This window comes from Haliotis rufescens, unplaced genomic scaffold (genome assembly GCF_023055435.1).
Source record: "Haliotis rufescens isolate VD_foot unplaced genomic scaffold, xgHalRufe1.0.p SCAF_2, whole genome shotgun sequence".
NCBI classification, from domain to species: Eukaryota; Metazoa; Mollusca; class Gastropoda; order Lepetellida; family Haliotidae; genus Haliotis; species Haliotis rufescens.
The window spans coordinates 39,195,484-39,216,715 of record NW_025963890.1 but is presented as its reverse complement, the minus strand read 5'-3'; the positions used below and the strand labels follow the sequence as shown (position 1 = coordinate 39,216,715).

Here is a 21,232-nt window from a genome sequence, read left to right as displayed (position 1 = left end):
TATAGGACTACTGCCAATTTCTAACGCTGCATGGTAAGAACAATTCCGCACCCCTGTAATTGGACTGGTCAAAGCCTGCACCTTCTGGTCAAGGCCTAGTAACAAATTAAGTGACAGGGAGAGAGAGAGAGAAAACGGGACCATTACCCTGTATGAGGGAGATATACAAGTGGTGTCTTCAACATATGAAAAACAACAGTTGAATTATGTACCACTTTGATAAAGCCCATGGTGCTGGTATTCCACCAGAAGCTGCACACTCACTTTAATTCACATGGAATGACAGTAGTGAAATATTACTTACTTTTTCCACTGATGTGAAGGCATTGACTCCATGAGATGCCACTGCTGGTCACCTGACCTGTGTCACTCGCCCTCCGTGACCTCCGTGAGGTCATCATGGCCTCGGCAGAGATCCCCACCATGTAGTCTTGTGTGGTGTTCTCACTAAGTCCTGGGAGGGTCAGATTGTACTCTGTGGTGTTGGGGGACACACTCTTCCAGTCCAAGGGGGTCTGTGGTCAGAAAGAATTAGGAGATAAACATACTGAGTTTTCAATGTAGACCTAAGTTACCAGTAGATTTAACTGCGCTAAATTGTATTTGGAGTGAGTGAGTGAGTTGGGTTTAATGCAGCTTTTAACAGTATTCCAGTTATATCACGGCGTATCAACTTAATGTGGGAGGAAAGCCCGAAGTGATGCAGGTCTTAGACGTTTACCGCTTCGGTGAAACCCACAAGCACGGGTATGGTGCTGACAAACCTAGAAACATAATCGGGGCGAACCGGGATTCGAACCCACAATCATAGGTTTCTGGCGTGCCCAAGGGATGCAACTCTGCACAGCGAACCAAGGCGCCTTAGACGACTGGGCCATCCGTGCCCCCCAAAATGTATTTGGAACCAAACACAAATTTAAATAAAAACTGAACTTTTTGGTGCTAAGAATATATTGAGTAAAGCAGTATGGGTTGAGTCCAGTCTTTTGAGAAGGTTGTCAATCTGAATTTATGGAATTCACTGACAACAGCGTTTAAACAAAATATGGCGCTCTATATGCTCAAGCAGGTTGTTGACACTGTAATATGTCACTCGAACTTATGACAGGATCTGAAAGCATGTTGTAAGCCAATTTCGTAAGCTAACATGAAGTGGGCACCCTGAAGAAAACTAAGCTAGCTATGCAAAGTTTTATTCCACACTGCACTTCACTATTATGACATCATATCTTTCATTCTGACGCAAACGATATGACGTCACTGGCGTATATATAGAGAAACGCCTAATAATAAGTAAGCTCTCTGTTGTCTTCAAAACTTAAAATATGTTTTGTTTGTAGATTTCTATCATGTTTTCTGCACGATATGTATTCCCCCACATCCTTTGAATGTTGTAGTAACAGCAACATTTTGTAGCCTATAATTGTAGGCCTACCGACAATGACTGAAAATAAACTTAAATATTTCCTTGCCAAACATTGCATATCTATATATAAGGCACATACTGAACTGGTGCCATTTGATATTAAAAGTAAGGAGTTTTAGAAATGTTTATTTTAGAATTTCCATTGCAGCTATTTTGACATGGGCTAAGAGAAATGTTGGGTCAGTTACCTGGTTTGGGACCATAACGTGTTAAAATGGGCGAGGGATATAGATGACTTCGTCGACTATACACTTGTTGTGATTTGAAACCTCTGATTCACCAATCAAAATCAAGTATTTTCCAAATTCATGGTAGAATGTAGGGTTAGAACTAAAGTCAAAAGCTAAGATGCCTGTGTAATGTTAAAACGGAGAAATTTTAAAATATTTACTAACCCCCAGGAATTCGTACTACTGGGTTAGTGTTAAGTTCTGACCCTGTAATGGAAATTTTCAGAGGAATTGTTTCAATGTGTACATTTCTGCTGCCTGTTTTTCTACCTGTGTGGGACTAGAGGTTACAGGTCAGTGATTCAGGGTCAGAATAAATCCCCACCATCTCAAGTCATAAGAGCTGGTAAAAGTGAGTTTTACATAAAACAACATTCATTCACTCTATGTCACGGCCACTGCTACTACTACTATGGACTAGGGGCTTACTGTGCAGTTGGTTGAGTTTTCATCCTTCATGCACCAGTACATAGTGTAGGACACGACTCGAGTATGGAGTGGTTGCCAGTTGATGTTGAAGTTGGCGGGGTCCTCGTCAGCCATGAACTCCACTGTGAAGTCCTGGGGTGGTGACACACCTGCAGTGAATCAATACCATGAGGGGTCTAGAGTTGACCATGTGAACCAGAAGTACAAACCCAGCTGTGTTCCCCATGTTGTTACACCAGCTACATCTTCCTGTTGTGCCCCATGTTGTTACACTAGCTACATCTTCCCGTTGTGCCCCATGTTGTTACACCAGCTACATCTTCCTGTTGTGCCCCATGTTGTTACACTAGCTACATCTTCCTGTTGTGCCCCATGTTGTTACACTAGCTACATCTTCCTGTTGTGCTCCATGTTGTTACACTAGCTACATCTTCCTGTTGTGCACCATGTTGTTACACTAGCTACATCTTCCTGTTGTGCACCATGTTGTTACACTAGGTACATCTTCCTGTTGTGCCCCATGTTGTTACACTAGCTACATCTTCCTGTTGTGCCCCATGTTGTTACACTAGCTACATCTTCCTGTTGTGCACCATGTTGTTACACTAGCTACATCTTCCTGTTGTGCCCCATGTTGTTACACTCGCTACATCTTTACCGTTGTGCCCCATGTTGTTACACTAGCTACATCTTCCTGTTGTGCCCCATGTTGTTACACTAACTACATCTTCCTGTTGTGCCCCATGTTGTTACACTAGCTACATCTTCCTGTTGTGCCCCATGTTGTTACACCAGCTACATCTTCCTGTTGTGCACCATGTTGTTACACCAGCTACATCTTCCTGTTGTGCCCCATGTTGTTACACTAGCTACATCTTCCTGTTGTGCCCCATGTTGTTACACTAGCTACATCTTCCCGTTGTGCCCCATGTTGTTACACCAGCTACATCTTCCCGTTGTGCCCCATGTTGTTACACCAGCTACATCTTCCCGTTGTGCCCCATGTTGTTAAACCAGCTACATCTTCCTGTTGTGCCCCATGTTGTTACACTAGCTACATCTTCCCGTTGTGCCCCATGTTGTTACACTAGCTACATCTTCCCGTTGTGCCCCATGTTGTTACACCAGCTACATCTTCCTGTTGTGCCCCATGTTGTTACACTAGCTACATCTTCCTGTTGTGCCCCATGTTGATACACTAGCTACATCTTCCTGTTGTGCCCCATGTTGTTACACTAGCTACATCTTCCCGTTGTGCCCCATGTTGTTACACTAGCTACATCTTCCTGTTGTGCCCCATGTTGTAACACTAGCTACATCTTCCTGTTGTGCCCCATGTTGTTACACCAGCTACATCTTCCTGTTGTGCCCCATGTTGTTACACTAGCTCCATTTTCCCGTTGTGCCCCATGTTGTTACACTAGCTACATCTTCCTGTTGTGCCCCATGTTGTTACACCAGCTACATCTTCCCGTTGTGCCCCATGTTGTTACACTAGCTACATCTTCCTGTTGTGCCCCATGTTGTTACACCAGCTACATCTTCCTGTTGTGCCCCATGTTGTTACACCAGCTACATCTTCCCGTTGTGCCCCATGTTGTTACACTAGCTACATCTTCCTGTTGTGCCCCATGTTGTAACACTAGCTACATCTTCCTGTTGTGCCCCATGTTGTTACCCTAGCTACATCTTCCTGTTGTGCCCCATGTTGTTACACTAGCTACATCTTCCTGTTGTGCACCATGTTGTTACACTAGCTACATCTTCCTGTTGTGCCCCATGTTGTTACACTAGCTACATCTTTACCGTTGTGCCCCATGTTGTTACACTAGCTACATCTTCCTGTTGTGCCCCATGTTGTTACACTAGCTACATCTTCCTGTTGTGCACCATGTTGTTACACTAGCTACATCTTCCTGTTGTGCCCCATGTTGTTACACTCGCTACATCTTTACCGTTGTGCCCCATGTTGTTACACTAGCTACATCTTCCTGTTGTGCCCCATGTTGTTACACTAACTACATCTTCCTGTTGTGCCCCATGTTGTTACACTAGCTACATCTTCCTGTTGTGCCCCATGTTGTTACACCAGCTACATCTTCCTGTTGTGCACCATGTTGTTACACCAGCTACATCTTCCTGTTGTGCCCCATGTTGTTACACTAGCTACATCTTCCTGTTGTGCCCCATGTTGTTACACTAGCTACATCTTCCCGTTGTGCCCCATGTTGTTACACCAGCTACATCTTCCCGTTGTGCCCCATGTTGTTACACCAGCTACATCTTCCCGTTGTGCCCCATGTTGTTAAACCAGCTACATCTTCCTGTTGTGCCCCATGTTGTTACACTAGCTACATCTTCCCGTTGTGCCCCATGTTGTTACACTAGCTACATCTTCCCGTTGTGCCCCATGTTGTTACACCAGCTACATCTTCCTGTTGTGCCCCATGTTGTTACACTAGCTACATCTTCCTGTTGTGCCCCATGTTGATACACTAGCTACATCTTCCTGTTGTGCCCCATGTTGTTACACTAGCTACATCTTCCCGTTGTGCCCCATGTTGTTACACTAGCTACATCTTCCTGTTGTGCCCCATGTTGTAACACTAGCTACATCTTCCTGTTGTGCCCCATGTTGTTACACCAGCTACATCTTCCTGTTGTGCCCCATGTTGTTACACTAGCTCCATTTTCCCGTTGTGCCCCATGTTGTTACACTAGCTACATCTTCCTGTTGTGCCCCATGTTGTTACACCAGCTACATCTTCCCGTTGTGCCCCATGTTGTTACACTAGCTACATCTTCCTGTTGTGCCCCATGTTGTTACACCAGCTACATCTTCCTGTTGTGCCCCATGTTGTTACACCAGCTACATCTTCCCGTTGTGCCCCATGTTGTTACACTAGCTACATCTTCCTGTTGTGCCCCATGTTGTAACACTAGCTACATCTTCCTGTTGTGCCCCATGTTGTTACCCTAGCTACATCTTCCTGTTGTGCCCCATGTTGTTACACTAGCTACATCTTCCTGTTGTGCACCATGTTGTTACACTAGCTACATCTTCCTGTTGTGCCCCATGTTGTTACACTAGCTACATCTTTACCGTTGTGCCCCATGTTGTTACACTAGCTACATCTTCCTGTTGTGCCCCATGTTGTTACACTAGCTACATCTTCCTGTTGTGCCCCATGTTGTTACACTAGCTACATCTTCCTGTTGTGCACCATGTTATTACCCTAGCTACATCTTCCTGTTGTGCCCCATGTTGTTACACCAGCTACATCTTCCTGTTGTGCCCCATGTTCTTACCCTAGCTACATCTTCCTGTTGTGCCCCATGTTGTTACACCAGCTACATCTTCCTGTTGTGCCCCATGTTCTTACCCTAGCTACATCTTCCTGTTGTGCCCCATGTTGTTACACCAGCTACATCTTCCTGTTGTGCCCCATGTTGTTACACCAGCTACATCTTCCTGTTGTGCCCCATGTTATTACCCTAGCTACATCTTCCCGTTGTGCCCCATGTTGTTACACTAGCCTCATCTTCCCGTTGTGCCCCATGTTGTTACACTAGCTACATCTTCCCGTTGTGCCCCATGTTGTTACACCAGCTACATCTTCCTGTTGTGCCCCATGTTGTTACCCTAGCTACATCTTCCTGTTGTGCCCCATGTTGTTACACTAGCTACATCATTCTGTTGTGCTCCATGTTGTTACACTAGCTACATCTTCCTGTTGTGCCCCATGTTGTTACACTAGCTACATCTTCCCGTTGTGCCCCATGTTGTTACACTAGCTACATCTTCCCGTTGTGCCCCATGTTGTTACACCAGCTACATCTTCCCGTTGTGCCCCATGTTGTTACACTAGCTACATCTTCCTGTTGTGCCCCATGTTGTTACACTAGCTACATCTTCCTGTTGTGCCCCATGTTGTTACACCAGCTACATCTTCCTGTTGTGCCCCATGTTGTTACCCTAGCTACATCTTCCTGTTGTGCCCCATGTTCTTACCCTAGCTACATCTTCCCGTTGTGCCCCATGTTGTTACACCAGCTACATCTTCCTGTTGTGCCCCATGTTGTTACCCTAGCTACATCTTCCTGTTGTGCCCCATGTTGTTACACTAGCTACATCTTCCTGTTGTGCCCCATGTTGTTACACTAGCTACATCTTCCCGTTGTGCCCCATGTTGTTACACTAGCTACATCTTCCTGTTGTGCACCATGTTGTTACACTAGCTACATCTTCCCGTTGTGCCCCATGTTGTTACCCTAGCTACATCTTCCTGTTGTGCCCCATGTTGTTACCCTAGCTACATCTTCCCGTTGTGCCCCATGTTGTTACACCAGCTACATCTTCCTGTTGTGCCCCATGTTGTTACCCTAGCTACATCTTCCTGTTGTGCCCCATGTTATTACACTAGCTACATCTTCCTGTTGTGCCCCATGTTGTTACACTAGCTACATCTTCCTGTTGTGCCCCATGTTGTTACACTAGCTTTATCTTCCTGTTGTGCCCCATGTTGTTACACTAGCTACATCTTCCTGTTGTGCCCCATGTTGTTACACTAGCTACATCTTCCCGTTGTGCCCCATGTTATTACACTAGCTACATCTTCCCGTTGTGCCCCATGTTGTTACACTAGCTACATCTTCCTGTTGTGCCCCATGTTGTTACACTAGCTTTATCTTCCTGTTGTGCCCCATGTTGTTACACTAGCTTTATCTTCCTGTTGTGCCCCATGTTGTTACACTAGCTACATCTTCCTGTTGTGCCCCATGTTGTTACACTAGCTACATCTTCCCGTTGTGCCCCATGTTATTACACTAGCTACATCTTCCCGTTGTGCCCCATGTTGTTACACTAGCTACATCTTCCTGTTGTGCCCCATGTTGTTACACTAGCTTTATCTTCCTGTTGTGCCCCATGTTGTTACACTAGCTACATCTTCCCGTTGTGCCCCATGTTGTTACACTAGATACATCTTCCCGTTGTGCCCCATGTTGTTACACTAGCTACATCTTCCTGTTGTGCCCCATGTTGTTACACCAGCTACATCTTCCTGTTGTGCCCCATGTTGTTACACTAGCTACATCTTCCTGTTGTGCCCCATGTTGTTACACTAGCTACGTCTTCCTGTTGTGCTCCATGTTGTTACACCAGCTACATCTTCCTGTTGTGCCCCATGTTGTTACACTAGCTACATCTTCCCGTTGTGCCCCATGTTGTTACACTAGCTACATCTTCCTGTTGTGCCCCATGTTGTTACACCAGCTACATCTTCCTGTTGTGCCCCATGTTGTTACACTAGCTACATCTTCCTGTTGTGCACCATGTTGTTACACTAGCTACATCTTCCTGTTGTGCCCCATGTTGTTACACCAGCTACATCTTCCTGTTGTGCCCCATGTTGTTACACCAGCTACATCTTCCTGTTGTGCCCCATGTTGTTACACCAGCTACATCTTCCTGTTGTGCCCCATGTTGTTACACCAGCTACATCTTCCTGTTGTGCCCCATGTTGTTACACCAGCTACATCTTCCTGTTGTTGGAAGACCTGCATCCCTCGGGTGTGCTGGGATCGATCTCTTGATAATGAGTTTGAATCCAAGATTCATCCCGATTATAACCATTGGCTTTGTCAAAGTTTTGTTTGTATGTTGTTTAATGCCGCACTCAGCAATGTTCCAGCTATATGACGGCGGTTTGTAAGTAATCAACCAATGGTAATGGACCAGACAATCTAGTGATTGACGTCATGAGCATCCATCAACGCAATTGGGATACAATGACGTGCGGAAGATTGCTGAAGACCTATTCTACCCCGGATCTTCACGGGTTGTTTTGTCAAAGTGGTAAATGTCTACGACCTGCTCTCCTCCCATATTAAGCTGATAGGCTGTGATAAAAGTATATTTTGTTTTAAACCCATTAAACCCAACTCACTCACTCCCTAGTGCTACCATGGATTGATCACATAGAAAGTATAAACTTCACGCAACAGACTTGCAACTTAGTTCAATCAACAATGGTGATACTGATGAGGAAAAATATTAAACATAATGCCTTGTTTTCTGAACTACAGAATGTATTCTTCTAACAAAGGAAGCAAGCACAGTTGCATGAATGACTGGTTGGAGCAAGCATTACAATAATTGATATTGACCAGGAAGTGTGTTAAGCCCCTAGGGTGGCCTAACTACCACACTGTCATGAAGTCTGTTGTTACATCTCTGTGCGGTAGTATCATTTCCCAATCACATCACATTAATTGATTAGTGTACATAAGTACATCCTACACACACTGTCAAGAAGCACCACCATCAGTAGAAACCCTCTATATTTTTACCAGATGTACCATTTCAACAAATGCATATCACTAACCAATTCCATGTCAAATTAGTAATTTGGCAGTGATGATCTTACATTGAAACAGTCAGTATGTGGCATGTGCTGTAACATACAATACATGTAACAGCTGTGAGCTTAAAAAACTGTCATTACTCTTTGTTGTACGGTATATGCAACGCCTCTGTATAACAACTGGAATTACGCAGCTGAATTGTGTGTTCGGCCTCAGGAAACAGATATTGTTAAATTTTAAAAATGAAATATTTATTTGCTTGGAAAGAACAATTCAAGTGCATTTTAGAGGTTACTTATTTTTTATTTTTTATTTTTTATGGATTGGTGAGGTAAGATGGATGGATGGATTGGTGAGGTAAGATGGATTGATGGATGGATTGTGAGGTAAGATGGATGGATGGATGGATTGGTGAGGTAAGATGGATGGATGGATTGTAAGGTAAGATGGATGGATGGATTGGTGAGGTAAGATGGATGGATGGGTTGGTGAGGTAAGATGGATTGTGAGGTTAGATGGATGGATGGATTGGTGAGGTAAGATGGATGAATGGGTTGTTGTCAGTGGTACCTTTTCCCTGTGGTGCGATGGTGATGAGTTTGGACCTGGTGGAGCAGCCGCTCTCCGTACAGGCCGAGGTCTGGATCTGGTAGGTAGTGTTGGGCTCCAGGTGGAGTTCTAGTGACATCTGTGCCATGTCTGTCACTGTGATGTCAGTCTCATTTCCAGTGGCAGTGTCTTGCACAAAGATGTGATATGCTGTGATGGGACCATTACGAAGGTGGGCAGGAACAGCCTGGAAGATGATAGATGACAAGGTAAACGTCAATAATGACAAGGTAGACGTTGATAATGACAAGGTAGACGTCAATAATGACAAGGTAGACGTCGATAATGACAAGGTAGACGTCGATAATGACAAGGTAACCTCAATAATGACAAGGTAGAACTCGATAATTACAAGATTGACCTCAATAATGACAAAGTAAACCCTGATAATGACAAGGTAGACCTCGATAGTGACAAGGTAGACCTTGATAATGACAAGGTAGACCTCAATAATGACAAGGTAGACCGAGATAATGACAAGTTAGACAATGATAATGACAAAGTAAACCCTGATAATGACAAGGTAGACCTCGATAGTGACAAGGTAGACCTCAATAATGACAAGGTAGACCTCAATAATGACAAGGTAGACCTCAATAATGACAAGGTAGATGTCAATAATGACAAGGTACACGTTGATAATTACAAGGTAGACGTCGATAATGACAAGGTAGACGTCGATAATGACAAGGTACACGTTGATAATTACAAGGTAGACATCGATAATGACAAGGTAAACCCTGATAATGACAAGGTAACCTCAATAATGACAAGGTAGAACTCGATAATTACAAAATTGACCTCAATAATGACAAAGTAAACCCTGATAATGACAAGGTAGACCTCGATAGTGACAAGGTAGACCTTGATAATGACAAGGTAGACCTCAATAATGACAAGGTAGACCGAGATAATGACAAGTTAGACAATGATAATGACAAAGTAAACCCTGATAATGACAAGGTAGACCTCGATAGTGACAAGGTAGACCTCAATAATGACAAGGTAGACCTCAATAATGACAAGGTAGACCTCAATAATGACAAGGTAGATGTCAATAATGACAAGGTACACCTCAATAATGACAAGATAACCTCGATAATGACAAGGTAGACCTCAATAATGACAAGGTAGATGTCAATAATGACAAGGTAGATGTCAATAATGACAAGGTACACCTCAATAATGACAAGGTAGACCTCAATAATGTCAAGGTAGATGTCAATTATGACAAGGTAGACCGAGATAATGACAAAGTAAACCCTGATAATGACAAGGTAGACCTCGATAGTGACAAGGTAGACCTCAATAGTGACAAGGTAGACCTCAATAATGACAAGGTAGACCTCAATAATGACAAGGTAGACCTCAATAATGACAAGGTAGATGTCAATAATGACAAGGTAGATGTCAATAATGACAAGTTAGACCTCGATAATGACAGTGTATACCTTGATAATGACAAGGTAACGTTGATAATGATAAGGTAGACCCTGATAATGACAAGGTAGACCTCGATAGTGACAAGGTAGACCTTGATAATGACAAGGTAGACCTCAATAATGACAAGGTAGACCGAGATAATGACAAGTTAGACAATGGTAATGACAAAGTAAACCCTGATAATGACAAGGTAGACCTCGATAGTGACAAGGTAGACCTCAATAATGACAAGGTAGACCTCAATAATGACAAGGTAGATGTCAATAATGACAAGGTTGATGTCAATAATGACAAGGTACACCTCAATAATGACAAGATAACCTCGATAATGACAAGGTAGACCTCAATAATGACAAGGTAGATGTCAATAATGACAAGGTAGATGTCAATAATGACAAGGTACACCTCAATAATGACAAGGTAGACCTCAATAATGTCAAGGTAGATGTCAATTATGACAAGGTAGACCGAGATAATGACAAAGTAAACCCTGATAATGACAAGGTAGACCTCGATAGTGACAAGGTAGACCTCAATAGTGACAAGGTAGACCTCAATAATGACAAGGTAGACCTCAATAATGACAAGGTAGACCTCAATAATGACAAGGTAGATGTCAATAATGACAAGGTAGACCTCAATAATGACAAGGTAGACCGAGATAATGACAAGTTAGACCTCTATTATGACAAGGTAGACCGCGATAATGACAAGTTAGACATCGATTATGACAAGTTAGATATCGACAATGACAAGGTAGACCTCGATAATGACAAGTTAGACCTCGATAATGACAGTGTATACCTCGATAATGACAAGGTAACGTTGATAATGATAAGGTAGACCTCGACCTCGACCTCGTTTGCGTCATGTGACAACTGGTAATTCATACTAGTCCTCCAACTTTGGCTAATGGGCCATGATATGACTGCACATTTGTTAAGAGCTCTATTACCTCACTTAGCAAAATATGACGAGCTAGATTTGTCTTCCCAGTTCTCTAAATATCAGGATTTGAGCCCAGATTTTAGCATGATGGGAAAACACACACTGAATGATGACGACTTGATCGTCACACTGCTCATGTAATTCTTGTACCCGATGGCTGTGATCATACCTTCCAGAACAGCAGGATCCCTCTGCAGTTGTCTTGGTTACAGTCAACTTCTAGAAAACTCCCAAGATGCACTTCTGGCTGAGATGCAGGAACTACAAAATAGTCCATTCGATTAAAATATGGTTGAGTGTGTCAAGACGAAATATCTCAAGATGCAAGGAAAATTCATTAATTGGTTTTGTCCATTTAGTATGTTTATGTCAGGTCATACCTGGAGTGGAGTGTTGATATACATGTAGTAATGAATATATTCATAAAAGAGAATGACAATAGTTGTGATATCTGCGCCCGATGACAACTCAGTAACAAGCCGCCTACCATCAGTCTGTGTGGTGTGGAGGACTGTGGTGACATTGCTCCAGAATCCCCCTCCTGCAGGCAGACATGACACGTTCCACTGATACACGGTCCCGGACAGGAGGCCACACACAGAGGCAGACCCATCAGACACATTGTCCACGGGCTGAAAGTCCACAGGAAACAATGTAAAGACTGAGCATTGAACATTTACTTTACATCATCATTGATATAACGTGTTCAACCAACTTTTCAGGTCACCCTGACATGTCACGTTTGATGTCACTGCAATAGTTGTTTGTTAAGCAGATGTTTCAAATTGTGTACTTTAGCTCTCTCTGGTTCTGTTGAAAGTCTGTTACATAAACGGTTTAGTGACTTTGAGTCACAGTGTTCGCATATATCTCTGTAGCTCTTGCGGCCTGTTTCATGATTCAATGTCATGTTGTGATCAAGGTATGTTTTGGGTTCAGTGTCGTGATAAGAGAATCATGCAACCCACCTGACAGGACTCTTGCCAAATAGAGCAATTATACTGTATTCGACATGCTAGTCTGTGAGTATCAACTTGTTGCCATGACAACAGTACACAGGTATTGTTGAAATTGGTGGCATTGATGTCAGTCAATGTAGCTGGCCTTACTGTTGAAAGAATAGAAAGGGAAGACAATGCAAAATTTCACGAAAATTTCATAGTCACAATGTTGCAGTTCAATCAGAGGGCATATACAGAATAGTTTGTTTAGAGATTATTTGTTTGTTTATTTATTACACTTTGCAATATTCCATCTATATGACAGCAGCCTGTAAATAGTCGAGTCTGGCCTAGACAAACCAGTGATTGACATTATGAGCACCGATCTATGCCATCAGGGTATGATGACATACAATCAATCAAGTCACTAAGCTTGCCACTCGATGCATTCGCTCGCGTCTTATGACAAGCATAGGTTGCTGGGAACCTATTCTATCTTGGAATCTCTATGAAAGATTTTGTGGATTTAAGTTTTCATTCTAATAACAAATACTTAGGGAAAATAGGAACATTTATTAAGACTATATCATTACCTATCTCACTTGTGTTCACCACAGACGGATTTGACACTTTCATGTCCAGGATGCTGCCATTGTCAGATGTTGTTATGTTCACAACTATTGTGTAGAGGCTTCCCATGCTGAAGCTATCAGCTGGCCAGTGACAGGATCCAGGTACAGAGTCGTCAACACAAACCTGGTTGGGAACACCACTGGAATGATATGTCAGGCATGGTAGATTTTATCATTTTGTTAAAACAGGTAATACTTTGTATTATATACTAGTCAAAGTTTGCTAAGGATCAAGTTTTGATGATATTAAAAAATCTTCCAACAAATAAAGATTGAAATATCCTGGTCCACAATGATTTGGTAACCCCCAAGACCTCAATTTCATGACAAACGGACAGAGGCATGCAGTCATGTTTGAAAACCAGCTCTTGAGTATGCAACAACTAAATGCACTTTTGCACCCTCAGCATCAAAGATGTAGTTTGATGACCAAAGAATTGGGTAGATGCAAGGGCATGCTTGAAAATGGGTCAACACAACGTCACGTTGCAAACGTCTTTGGTGTCAACTTGTGATCAGCAGGGCCTGGATTCAATACCAGACATTTGGATCAGCTACCCAGCGACATGCAGGTGGTTGACAGCATTCCACCACACAGTGGAGAAGCTCCTGATTGCAGTAAGATATCATCACTTTGTGACTGCTACCACACTCAGAAATGACCTGCAGAACTGCAGTGGCATATACATTTATACTTAGACAGTGCATCATCATCATCTCTGTGAGATGGCCTCCAGTCTTGGAGGTCATGCATGGATGGGAACACCACTGGAATGATACTCGTATAATAATAATCAAAGGACAAGGTGTGTTTCTTTGTTTGTTTGTTAATGCCAGGCTTAGCCAAATTACAGCTATGTGACAGGGGCATGTAAATGAATCTGGACTAGATAGTCCAGTGATTGATATTGTGATTATCATAGATTTTGTGCACAATACAAAATAATCCTTTACTCACTTTGTGCCCCAATTAAGTCTAGCTCGATGAATATTTGAGTCTGATTGTGGACCGATGTCCCATGGCCAGCTGCATGTCATGGTTGCCCAGTTGTCCACCACACACGACACATTTGTCACCGGCTCCATTCTCCCTGGGAACATAAAATATAGTGAAACTGTACTCACTGTATTGTGTCTGTGAAAACACAAGTTAGATAACTCAAGATGGAACCAACTAATAATCTCTTGCCTATCCTCATCTGTTGCCATGGTTACTAAGTGAGTGAGTATGGTTTTATGTCACTTTTATCAAAATATCAATTGTGCATTGTGTCAGTAGGGGCCAGCTGGGCTTTGCACATCGTACATGTGAGCGAACACATTCACCACAAGGTTAACTCACCACCACTGCATCTTTCCGAGGCAAGAGCGTTAACTGACTGTAAAAGTCCAGTTTTCACCCTTGCCGAACTAGGCTGGAATTTCAAGGCTCCATCGTAGTGCCACCAGTGGCTATTACAAATTATGTCCCTTCTATGTCCCTCCTATTGACTAATCAGACTCAGTCTCTCATATCACTTGCATTTGCTTCAAACAAAATGGCAGCACCCAACCAGACGATCTGATCGATAAACAAGATCTATATTGTTTTAAATGGGTCTTACCAAGTGAAGTGTATCAAATCACTTAAGCACCTTGATTAAAAACATGAAAAGATTTGCAAAATATCTGTCAACGCCCAGTTGATGGTATACATGTTTTGCAAATCCTGCGGTCGACTGAAATCTGCACGTTGAAATCAATGTTGTTTACGAACAGATCTCTAATTCATTACGCCATTTTGAATGAACTATGCATAGTTCGGCAAGGGTTGAAACTGGACTTTTATAGTCAGTTAACTCCCTTGCCTCGGGACGTTGCCGCCCCTGGTGCTATGGAGGAGTTAATGTTTTAAAGAGAATCGGTATGAGACATCTCACGTACTGTACAGTTTGATGTTGGAAAAGGCTACATGTGGTCGATTATTTTCACATAAGCAGCAACGATAGTGACCTTCATCAACTTTGGCTTCCTGCAAAAATATCAGTCACAATGTAGAGATAACATTAACACACTCCTAGTAAATTGGCACACAAACAAATAAAACTGACAATGCAGAGACGAACCAGATAGCAATATTGACAACTAACATTACAACTGACAAAGTACTTCCCAGCAACTACATACAATACTGATGCATATATACTCACCTCCTAAAGAAGTGCAAACCATAGAAACATAGACCGAAGTATGTACGTTAAGAAGAGATGTTTCCAGTGTGTACCACTTAATAACAAAACTAACAATCTGTCAAGTGTTACAAACAATGTCTTTATTCTTATCTCGATATGCTGAACGTGATTTCCAAACTTTACAAGCTAACCCTGCATGAGACAAGTGGTGCATCTCGAGTCATGGATCTGTGACGTCACATGTGATGCGTTCGTGCGCGTTGGTTCACACAACATAACAGTATATTCGTTTTTGCATCGAACCAATCTAATATCTCTTGAATATGAGTAATTATTCATATATTAACCATCGATGGTATTCATGTTTATTTTGTCAGTGAGCCTAGTTTACCTCCTCAATTTACTTTACTTTATTTTTATTGCTTTTTTGAGAATATGCTTTTTGAGTTTATATATCCTAATGTCAGTTTAAGAGCCTCAGATGTAAGAAAACACATCGTACCTGGGTCCTGTACTTCAGCTGTATGGTGGTAGAGTTGATGACTGTTACATACTCGCTGCTGATTGGTTTCTGAAAGTATCGCTTCTTCCTAGTTTTGTTCCTGCACATGTCCCACGTGTGTTGTATTGAGTTATGCCTCTTTGTGAAGTACATGTTGGATGCATTTAATATATCAGAGGTCACAGTGCAGGTCAAGGTCACCTCATCACCAATGAGGAGGGAAAGGTCTTGTGGTACAATAGCTGCAGAAAGAAAATATAATATATGATTATGAAGATTTGAACTGAAAAAATAGGAAATCGTTAACTATGCAATAAAGTCCATTTATAACTTATAACATTTATAAGCCCAGACAGCGAATGGGACTTCACCCAGGAAGCGCTGCCTAGTCAAACCCACCCAGAACCTTCCAGAGAATGTGAAGACTCCCCAACACTGCAGCTTTCTGCATTACCCAGATTGTCAGAAGGGCTGTATTCCTGGTAGCAAACCCAGGTACTCTCCCAATGTCAGTCAACAGATTGGGAGGTACGAAACCTAAGGCACCGAGAACAATGGGGAGTCGGACAACTTGGTACTTGGGATGCATGCGTGACATTTGTTGTTGTTGTTGTTGTTTTTGTTGTTGTTGTTGTTGTTGTTGTTATTATTTAGACTTGCAGGTATCCAGGTACTAATATCTGCTCAAATATGATTTTATTTGTTCCCTGAACAGTGGATCTGTTTGCATTCCAGTTATCATTCTCAACTCCCTTGGGAGTATACAGCCCAAGCTGCATAGGAGTGCTGTAAGGTTTTTGACATTTAGCATAATACTCAAATGGCTTGAATCAAGATGATGGTGATGCAACTTCATGACCCCAGCATCAATCAGCTTAGTCGTGGTGTTTCACTGGCTCCTAGCTTCAGAATGAATGGGATTTTTAGCTAATTGATTCTGTGTGTGATTGACTGAATACACATCCTCACACCTCCCGAGCTTCCCCGAGCCAGTTGAGACTGCTGAGTCAGTTCACTCATCACCCAGAGTGTTCTATTCATCCAGGGCTCTCATTAACAGATGGACACTAACTGAGAGAAACTAAGGGTGATAATCATCAAAGCTGCTGATTGAAACATTTTCAAACCTTGGATAGATCCAAAAGGTAATATATTGTAGAAAAGTAATACACAGTTGCCCGCATAACAAATGTATTGGTGATTTTCTGATGAATGCACATTGGTAATAAACCTGATAATAGAGTATTTTTATGTGCCAAATTCCAACTCCCCTGGTGATTGCTGATGGAGCTACATACCTACATACCTCGTTCCACAGAGAAGCTGCTTCAAAGATATTTGTCCAAAAGACTTCAAATTTCTCATTTAGAGTTTTAAATTTAGATTTTTCATTCATGTTGATTTGGGGCGTAGGGGTAGCCTAGTGGTTAAAGCGTTGGCTCATAATGCCAAAGACCCGGGTTCGATTCCCCACATGGGTACAATGTGTGAATCCCATTTTCTGTGGTATTCCCCGCCGTGATATTGCTGAAACATTGCTAAAAGCGGTGTAAAACCATACTCACTCACTCACTCACTCACTCACTCACTCACTCACTCACTCACTCACTCACATTGAGTCCTTTAATTAGAACACATTTATCTGGATGTCATCGTCAGAGTGCTTACAGTGATTGTAGGTTATTTATTTGTAGTTTCCATTTTTGTTGGAAAATGAATACTGGTACCTCTAACTTAAGGCCTTGAATTTTTCATAAATGCAGTAAGATGGTTACACTCATTCAAAAGTGTAGATACGAAACAAATCTATCAAAGTGGCACTGTTGTCATGTTAATTGATGTAGATGAAACAGCTACATTGCAGTGTCCCATGGTGAGATGTGACCCAGCGACTTCAGTCCAGCCCCTCCCTGACAACACAGAGATGACCCTTCCCCTTCAGAATACTGACAGATTGACAGCTGTCTACTAACATATGTATGTATTTCACTTATATAGGTCATAAAAATACCTCACCGACAATCAAGCGGAAGGATGTCTTCGATTAGAGGATAAAATGACGCATGAATGGGTGCAAAATGTATTTTGTAAGACCGATATGATGAAAATAGAAAATGAGAGCAGGCTGTTAAAGGACAAGGACCTTGGATAACGAGCAGGTGGACATGTCATGCTGTTCCTGTACTTTACTCTGTGAGGGACTGACCCACATTATGCTTAATTACACAGCTTTCACAAAGTGCACAAAGGGTATCTTGTATCATGACTTTAACTGGCCTGAAATACTTCAAGATCCTTGTGAATCAGATTTCCATTCTGAAAATCAGTATTTACATTGTAAACAGCATGTCTTGTCTCACGTGTCTATTAGTTGTACATGATTTGTGTCAGGTAGCAGCTTGTTCCATCTACTGAGGGTGAACTCCGGTGAAATGTTCCTATTACCAGCTGCATGCTAATGGTCAAGTTGGGATGACCTGCACGAGCATTTAGAGAAAACACAGAGGGGACCGTTGAGCTGTGTGATGAGTTTTGAAATTCTAGATAATGTTTTTCTCAAGTGTGTGTTTGTCTTTTTGCATATTTTAATGAAGAATACTTTTCATCGCCATGCTAATTCAAACAAAATTATGAACACAAACAATATAAGACTATGCGCTAAAAACAGTTTCTGAGATCCACTGAATAATATGTTCTTCGCTTTACCTCTTTTCCTGGACACACTGTCAATCATGTATTTTTTAGCAATTCTGTATGTTAGTGGTAATTATTATTCATGTCAAAGATATACCCCAACCAGATCGCAGAATTATACTAATGTGAGGAATAAAACTTGGGGCTCCATTACTATACAACAGGCTGAACACGACTCAGGCATGCAATTATGTTTACAAGCTTAAGTATCAAGAATATTAACATGTCAGTAATTTTCATGCAATAATACTACATCTTCCTGAAGCAAGGGAGTTACATGACCATAAAAGTCCAGTTGCCAACATGGGCTGGAATTTCTGAGTTACATGTTGGCTGGCCTAACGAGTCTATGCATAGTCCAATCAGAATCGCGTAACGAAACTGACATCCGGTTAACAAAGAATAAGGCGACTGCTGTGCAGATTTCGGTCAACTGCAGGATTTGCAAGGCATGTGTACCATCACATGGGTGTTGACAGATATTTTTCAAATCTTTTCATTATTTTAATCTAGTGATTTGATACACTTCCCGAGGTAATCCTCATATTAGGAGTACAATTAGGATCTTTATTATCGATCAGGGCCCCGATCCACAAAGCCATCTTAGCGCTAAGGTGATCGTAACTCCCATACTTTAACACTGGCTTTCGATAGTCATAGCGCTAAGATCGCTTTGTGGAACAATGCCCTGATCATCTGGGCACTACCATTGTTTGAAGCAAATGCAAGTGATATGAGAGGTGGAATCTGATTGGTCAATAGGAGTGACATAGAAGGGACATAACTCGTAATAGCTGCTGGTGAAGCTACAATTGAGCCCCAAAATTCCAGCCTAGTTCGGCAATGGTGGAAACGACTTTAAGAGTCAGTTAAGTCCCTGTTTCAGGAAGATGTAATACTGCTGAATCATGGAAGTCACTGCATTATTATATCCTTATCTCAAAATCCCATGTAATGTGACCGCCTCCGTGGTCTAATGGTAGAGCGTCTGCCCGGAGAGCGGAAGGTCCGGGGTTCGATCCCCGGCTGCGTCATACCAAAAGACGTTAAAAGATGGTACTTGTTGTAACCCTGTCTGGCGCTCGACATTAAGGGGCTAAAACAAGGACTGGTCTGCTCGGAGTCAGTATACTGTGTGGGGTATTCATGTTAAACTGCGGCATGGTATCTCAGGGGGTTAGCACTACAAATCGGCATCAATCCGAACAATGCACGTCACTATATAAGTGCAATAATCTTGGACGCGACGTTAAACCCCATTTCACCTCACCTCATCATGTAATGTCTTGATAAGCCCCACTATCCATCACAACTTATATGAACTGTGTATTACCACCCTGCTGGGATCCCAGTTAGAGTAGATCACCAGCTACCTATGCTGGTTGTAAGAGGTGAGTATATGGATCCAGTGGTCAGGATCCTTGACCTGCTTGATTGTGTGGCATAGTGTCCTGGCAGCATGGGCTGGTCACTGGTTTGTCTGATCAAAGACGTATATACATATATTGTATGTACGTCCGTGGTCTGATCAAAACTTGATCATTTACAGGCCATCATCATATAATTGGATTATTGCTGAATGTGGCATTAAACATCAAGTCATTTCATGGTATTTGATTTGGTAACCAAGCAATTTTTTGTTTTTATGTTTCCAAAAACCTGAAACAATTAGGCCACTAGCGACAACTGTTTCCTGACTGGCTGATAACATCTTCCCGAGGCAGGCATGTCCACCAGCCTATATCAAAGCCTTGTGTCCACCCTTGCCACATCAAGCTACTTTACTTGGCTCCACTCTGGCGCCACCTGGCAATGATGCAATGAAAACGTGATGTCCAATCAGATCTCAGTTCTTATCTCGTATAGCTTCACAAAAATGGCGACTACATAGGCTCTGACCTCGTCGAACAGATAACGAAAACATTCGCAATTTCATCTGTGACACAAAAACATAAGCAATCATTGGGGGGTTTAAAAGATGAAAAAGAAAAATGTTTGTGTCAACAAAGACAGGGAGTGGTAAATCACTTTCATATGAAGGTGTACCAGTCGTGGATGTTGATTTTGTAAAATGTTCTCTGATTGGACTATCGATATGTGTGATAGTCCAGTCATATTTAGCACAGGAAAGTGGGCTTGATGTGGCAAGGGTGGAAACAAGACTTTGATAAAAAGGGTAGTGGACGCTCTTGCCTCGGGAAGATGGGCTGATAATAAAGCAGGCAGGGCTACCATTCGTGTTATTGTACTGAAAGATGTCACTGACTTTGTATCATTGCCTTCAGCTAGGAAGAAGTACCAAGTGTGCACACATATTTATACCTCATTAAGTGCAAAAAATCTTGAAGTGAATTCTAAAACAAATGTATGCAGGTCAATGTCCCAATAGATACTGTATTTAGTTGGTTTGTTGGTTGTGTTGTTTATTAAACGCCACACTCAGCAATATTCCAGCTATATGACGGCGGTCTGTAAATAATCCAGTGATTAATATCATGAGCATCGATCCACGCAATTGGGATCGATGACATGCATCAACCAAGTCAGCGAGCCTGACCACCCGATCCCGGTGGTCGCCTTTTACGACAAGCATAGTCACCTTTTACGGCAAGCTCGGTTGCTGAAGACCTATTCTACCCTGTATTTAGTAGTGGCTACATATCCTTCATGGTTGACCTCATGTTAAACTGACTGTTCACATCCTGATGCATGTTTATTACTGGAAAAGATGAAATAATTCAGCTGATGGGAATGCAAACATCTTAATCAAGTGTACAGACCATGACGATGTTTTACGTAAACTTCTGCATGGTATTTCATCTTTTACTAATATATTCTTTT

At 42.2% G+C, this 21,232-nt stretch overlaps 1 protein-coding gene across 1 annotated transcript in view; it reads right to left on the bottom strand.

Moving 5' to 3' along the window:
- Positions 1 to 21,232, bottom strand: part of LOC124114806 — a 35,073-nt gene that overhangs the window by 7,979 nt on the left and 5,862 nt on the right. Inside the window, exons 3-12 of the mRNA XM_046475580.2 lie at positions 15,698 to 15,939; positions 14,948 to 15,035; positions 13,983 to 14,115; positions 12,986 to 13,164; positions 12,420 to 12,559; positions 11,939 to 12,083; positions 11,621 to 11,712; positions 9,022 to 9,247; positions 2,086 to 2,234; positions 305 to 515 (exon numbers count right to left, since the gene is read on the bottom strand). Coding sequence (XP_046331536.2) covers positions 305 to 515; positions 2,086 to 2,234; positions 9,022 to 9,247; positions 11,621 to 11,712; positions 11,939 to 12,083; positions 12,420 to 12,559; positions 12,986 to 13,164; positions 13,983 to 14,115; positions 14,948 to 15,035; positions 15,698 to 15,939 — 1,605 coding nt within the window. The remainder of the gene's footprint in view (positions 1 to 304; positions 516 to 2,085; positions 2,235 to 9,021; positions 9,248 to 11,620; positions 11,713 to 11,938; positions 12,084 to 12,419; positions 12,560 to 12,985; positions 13,165 to 13,982; positions 14,116 to 14,947; positions 15,036 to 15,697; positions 15,940 to 21,232) is intronic.